Source organism: Otolemur garnettii, unplaced genomic scaffold (assembly GCF_000181295.1).
Source record: "Otolemur garnettii isolate 467f Iridium unplaced genomic scaffold, OtoGar3 scaffold00163, whole genome shotgun sequence".
Lineage (NCBI taxonomy): Eukaryota > Metazoa > Chordata > Mammalia > Primates > Galagidae > Otolemur > Otolemur garnettii.
Genome location: NW_003852558.1, coordinates 1,038,692 through 1,044,508, shown reverse-complemented (window position 1 = coordinate 1,044,508; position 5,817 = coordinate 1,038,692). Strand labels below are relative to the sequence as shown.

Here is a 5,817-nt window from a genome sequence, read left to right as displayed (position 1 = left end):
AAAAAAAAAAAAAAAAAAAAAAATCAGGATAAGGGAGAGACATAACAGCTGTAAATTATATTTACTTACATACATAAGTCCTAACTAACATCAAATTCAAACAAAGCATTTAAAATATAGCTGCTAATAAAAAACAGTATAATAGGAGTCATCAAAAAGTTACCATATAGTAAAACTTAATGTAAAATCGTGTAATAAAATTTAAAGTCCACATAGTGTGGTTCTCCAATGGCAGCATCAGAATCATTCAGGAAGATAGAAATATAAATTCCAGGGTCCTACACCCATTCTACTGGGTCTGAAACTCACAAACAATGGGACTCAGCATTCTGTTTAAGGAAGATAACTGGAATCATGCAGACAAACTCTCAAAAAAAAAAAAAATGAGGGCAGCACCTGTGGCCTAGTGGGTAGGGCGCTGGCCCCATATACAGAAGGTGGCGGGTTCAACCCTGGCCCTGGCCAAACTGCAATAAAAAAAATAGCCAGGTGTTGTGGCGGGTGCCTGTATTCCTAGCTACTCAGGAGACTGAGGCAAGAGAATGGCCTAAGCTCAGGAGTTAGAGGTTGCTGTGAGCTGTGTGACACCACGGCACTCTAGTGAGGGCAATAGAATAACTCTGTCTCTACAAAAGAAAAAAAAAAGGAAAACAAAAAGACAATTCCCAATTGTTTCTTCTCATTGTCTTACATTTAGACATAGATCAAAATGTTTCCAATATAAGATAAAAACAGGTATTTACCAAGGGTTTTTCCTGCTGCAATTCTTGTTAAAAACTGACATATGTATACGGTTTTCAACTGGTAAGCTGTTAGACTGGGTAGTCCATGAATGATAGCTGAAAAAGAGTGAATTTTATTAAAATAAAATCAAACTTGATTTAGTAGTGGCACTATATGGCTTGTTAAGTAACAGGTTACAAATATCTCACAAATATTACCATAAATTTAGATCTACATGTTTTATAATAATTTTTTTAAAATCAGAACAAAAAGGATAGCAAAGAACACTTTTCTTATAAAGTATAACTGATGTTTCATGTACAAAGTAATAAGTATTTAAAATGTCTTTTAGCTGGGCACGGTGGCTCAGGCCTGTAATCCTAGCACTCTGGGAGGCTGAGGCAGATGGATTGTTTGAGCTCAGGAGTTAAGATCAGACTCAGCAAGAGTGAGACCCCAGCTCTAAAAAACAGCCAGGCATGTGGCAGATGCTTGTAGACCCAGCTACTCGGGAGGCTGAGGCAAGAGAATCATTTGAGTCCAAAAGTTTGAGGTTGCTGTGAGCTATAATGCCAGGTACTCAACCCCAGGGCTACTGAGTGAGACTCTGTCAAAAAAAAAAAAAGTATTTCACAGAGAATACTCTATTAACATACAAAAGAGATTTAGGCCAGGCTTGGTGGCTCATGCCTTTAATCCCAGCACTTGGGTAGGTCAAGGTGGGAGGACTGATTGAGCTTAGGAGTTTGGAGACCAGATGAGTAAGACCAAGACCCCATCTCTGCTAAGAATAGAAAAAATTTGTCAGGGTTGGCCCAGTGGTTCACAACTATAATCCTAGCACTATGGGAGGCCAAGGCAGGTAGATTCCCTGAGATCAAGAATTCGAGACCAGCCTGAGCAAGAGTGAGACCTCATCTCTAAAAACAGCTAGGCATTTTTGTGGGCGCCTATAGTCCAGCTACTTGGGAGGCTTAGGCAAGAGTATCACTTAAGAGTCTGAGGTTGCTATGAGCTATGACACTATGGCATGTCCTTAACTGAGGACAACAAAGTGAGACTCTGTCTCAAAAAAAAAAAAAAAAAAAAAGGAAAGAAGGCTGGTGCCTGTGGCACAAAGGAGTAGGACAATGGCCTACTACCAGAGGTGGTGGGTTCAAACCCAACCCCAGCCCAAAAGAACTGCCAAAAAAAAAAAAAAAAAACCAAAAAGAAAGAAAAGAAAAGAAGGGGAAAAAAAGGAAAATTAGTTGGGCATTGTGATAGACACCTGTAGACTCAGGTACTCAGGAGGCTAGGAAGGAGGATCACTTGAACCCAGCAGTTTAAGGTTGCTGTTAGTTAGGCTGACACCATAGCACTCTAGCCTGGGCAAGAGTGAGATCTGTCTCACCAAAAAAAAAAACAGAGGGCAGCACCCATAGTTCAGTGGGTAGGGTGCCAGCTACACGCACCCAAGCTGGTGGGTTCCAACCCAGCCAGGGCCAGCTAAACAACAATGACAATTACAACAACAACAACAACAAAATAGCCAGGCATTGTGTGGCAGGCGCCTCCAAGTCCCAGCTACTTTGGTTGGGAGGCTGAGTGAGGTAAGAAAATCACTTAAGTCCAAGAGTCTGAGGTTGCTGTGAGCTATGACTCTACAGAGGGTGACATAGTGAGACTCTGTCTGGAAAAAAAAAAACAAACAAAAACAAAGAGGTTTACCTCCAAATTATAAAATGTGTAATGTACTGAATGCAAACTTATTTTATACCCTGATACCTTGAAACTATTTTTTTTTTTTTTTAACAGTTTTTGGTTGGGGCTGGGTTTAAACCCTCCACTTCTGACATATGGAGCCGGCACCTTACTCCTTTGAGCCACAGGCACTGTTCATTTTTTTTTTTTTTTTTTTAATTTAAGACAGAGTCTCACTCTATTGCCCAAAATCCACCTGCCATAGCCTTACAGAGTGCCAGGATTACACTGCACCTGGCTGATACCTTGCTTGACACTCTTTAAAATCATAGGGACTTTATATTACTTCCATCAAAGTTTCAGTTAAGTGAGAATCTGTTCAGTTTACAAAACAACTCTTATTTATTTTTTTAAGAGACAAGATCTCATTCTGTCAACCAAGCTAAAGTACAGCTCACTGTAGCCTCCAACTGCTGGATGCAAGCAATTCTCCTGCCTCAGCTTCCCAAGTAGCTAGAACTACAGGCACCACCATACCTGGATTTTTTTTTAAGAGATAAGGTCTCACTATGTTGCCCAAGCTGACCTCAAACTCCTGGCCTCAAGCTATCAGCTATCCACTCACTTTAGCCTCTTAAACTGCTAAATTGTAAGTGTAAGCCATTGTGTCCAGCCTAAAACATACTTATAGGTTCTACGCCCGTACCATAGTGGTTACAGTGCCAGCCACATACACCCAGGCTGGTGGGTTCGAAACTGGCCCAGGCCAGCTAAACACTGACAACTGCAACAAAAAATAGCCAAGTATTGTGGCGGGTACCTATAGTTCCAGCTACTTGGGAGACTGAGACAAGAGAATCTCTTAAGCCCAGGAGTTTGAGGTTGCTGTGAGCTGTGATGCCACAGTGCTCTACAGAGGGCAACATAGTGAGACTGTCTCAGAAAAACAAACAAACCAAAAAACCCCATAAATATCTGACTAACCATTGAGATGTATCAGATAGTGAATACATACAATGGTGAGTAAACCACGGTCCTGGGCCTTAAGGAGCTATTACCACATAACAATGAAACACAGATGACTGAACTACTAAAGTAAAAATGTAGTGAAAAAGGAAAAAGACAAGTACAGAAGGGTACGCTAATGCTATTGAAGCATATAACAAATCTTAGAGTATGTTTATCTTTTTGTGAGGAGCAGCTATCAGGGAGGCCTCTCCAAGGAAATAATGCCTAATCTAAGTTGTTTTTTTTTCCCCCTGAGACAGAGTCTCACTATGTCGCCCTTGGAGTGCCATAGTGTTGCAGCAACCTCCAACTCTTGGGCTTAAGCGATTTTCTTGTCTCAGCCTCCCAAGTAGCTGGGATGACAGGAGCCTGCCACAACGTCTGGCTATTTAGCAGGCCCTGGTTGGGCTAGAACCCACCAGCCCTGGTGCATGTGGATGGCACCCTAACCACTGTGTTACAGGCGCCAAGCCTAATCTAACTTTTTAAAATACCATTGTTAGCACTGTACTTCACCCAAGGCTTGGTTTCAGTACATAAAAAGCTTTAACACCTAGCAAACCAAAACTAGGAACCCACAGCCACCAAGCAGATAAATACATTTACTCTATTGCCTCAGTTCTAAAATGCCATAAATCTTACACTATACCAGAGATTATCTGAACCAAACAGTCATAATAGAAGAGGATTTAAAGAGAGTACAAAATTTACATAAAATTTAAACACAAGTCATTTAATATTTATTTAACATTGCTAACCTGTATTATTAGGAACTGACGAATTGAGAAATAAGAGCCAGGCCCTACCTTTCAAGGCCAAGAAGACACAAATAAAACAAAAAATTATATAACTAGCCATATAATGAGTGTCACAAAGAATACATACAGGCATATCTCACTTTATTGTGCCACACAGATACTGCATTCTTTAACAAATTGAAGGTTACTGACAACCCTGCATGGAGCAAATCTACTGGTGCCATTTTTCTAACAGCATGTGCTTATTTCATGTCTCTGTATGACATTTTGGTAATTTTCTATTTCTAACTTTTCATTACTGTTATACATATTATGATGATCTGTGATCTTTGATTTCTACTATAATTGTTTTGAGGTGCCATGAACCTTACCCACATAAGACAGCAAGTTGGCTGGGAGTAGTAGCTCATGCTTATAATCCTAGCACTCTATGAGGTTGAGGTCGGTGGATCACCTGAGCTCAGGAGCTCAGGACCAGCTGAAGAACTAACCGGGTGTGGTGGTACACACCGTAGTCCCAGCTACTCAGGAGGCTGACACAAGAGGACCGCTCGAGCCCAAGAGTTTGAGGCTGCTGTGAACTAGGCTGATACAATGGCATGCTAGCCTGGGGTACAAACTGAGACTCTGTCTCAAAAAAAAAAAAAAAAAAAAGCTACTCCAATAAACAGACCAATTTGGAAGTAAAACAGCCTTACTCCTAATATGAAGAAAGTCTGACAGGTCTGGATAGACAATCAAATCAGCTATAACATTCTCTTAAGCCAAAACCTAATCCAGAGCAAGGCTCTCTCTTCAGTATATGAAAGTTGAGAGAAGTGAGAAAGTTGAAGAAAACATGGAAGCTTACAGAGTTTGGTTCATGAGGTTTAAAGAAATGTGAACTAAAAAACTTAAGATTCCCCCTGACCCAGCAGCTGACTGACTGGATTCCATTCCAGGATATAATTGTCTATTTAATGCTAATTATTCACAATTCTTGGTGTTATCTGCAATATAAAGGAAAGGTCCTTGAATTGGAAGATAAAATATGGGTTAGAATACTCCTTTTAACCTATCAGCACCTTAGGTTAACTAATTTACTCTTCTGTAAACTAAGATTATTTGCCTAATTCACACGACTATCATGAAGATGAAATGTGTCCATATGTCTGGTATGTTTCTATTAAATAATGTAATACTATAACTTTTTCTTTTTTTTGGAGGCACAGTCTCACTGTTACTCTGGGTACAGTGCCATGGCATAGTAACTCACAGCAGTCTCAAACTCCTGGGAGTGGTCCTCCTGCCTCAGCCTCCTGAGTAGCTGGGCCTACAGATCCTCCCAGAGTGCCAGGATCACAGGCATGAGCCACCGAGCCCGGCCAATGCCAGAATTATTTACTTGGACAACAGTCTACTGCCTGGCTCTGCGCCTGTAGCTCAGCAGCTAGGGCGCCAGCCACATACATAGGAGCTGGCAGGTTCGAATCCAGCCCGAGGCCGTCAAGTAACAATGCTAACTATAACCAACAAAAAAAAGCCGGGCGGGCACCTGTAGCCTCAGTTCCTTGGGAGGCTGAGGCAAGAGAATCGCTTAAGCCCAAGAGTTTGAGGCTGCTGTGAGCTGTGACGTGAGGGCAACTCTACCCAAGGCGACAGCTTG

General features: G+C 41.3%; 1 protein-coding gene across 1 annotated transcript in view; it reads right to left on the bottom strand.

The window, feature by feature from the left end:
- Positions 1-5,817, bottom strand: part of TERF1 (telomeric repeat binding factor 1) — a 26,025-nt gene that overhangs the window by 19,239 nt on the left and 969 nt on the right. The window contains exon 2 of the mRNA XM_023519236.1: positions 700-839. Coding sequence (XP_023375004.1) covers positions 700-839 — 140 coding nt within the window. The remainder of the gene's footprint in view (positions 1-699; positions 840-5,817) is intronic.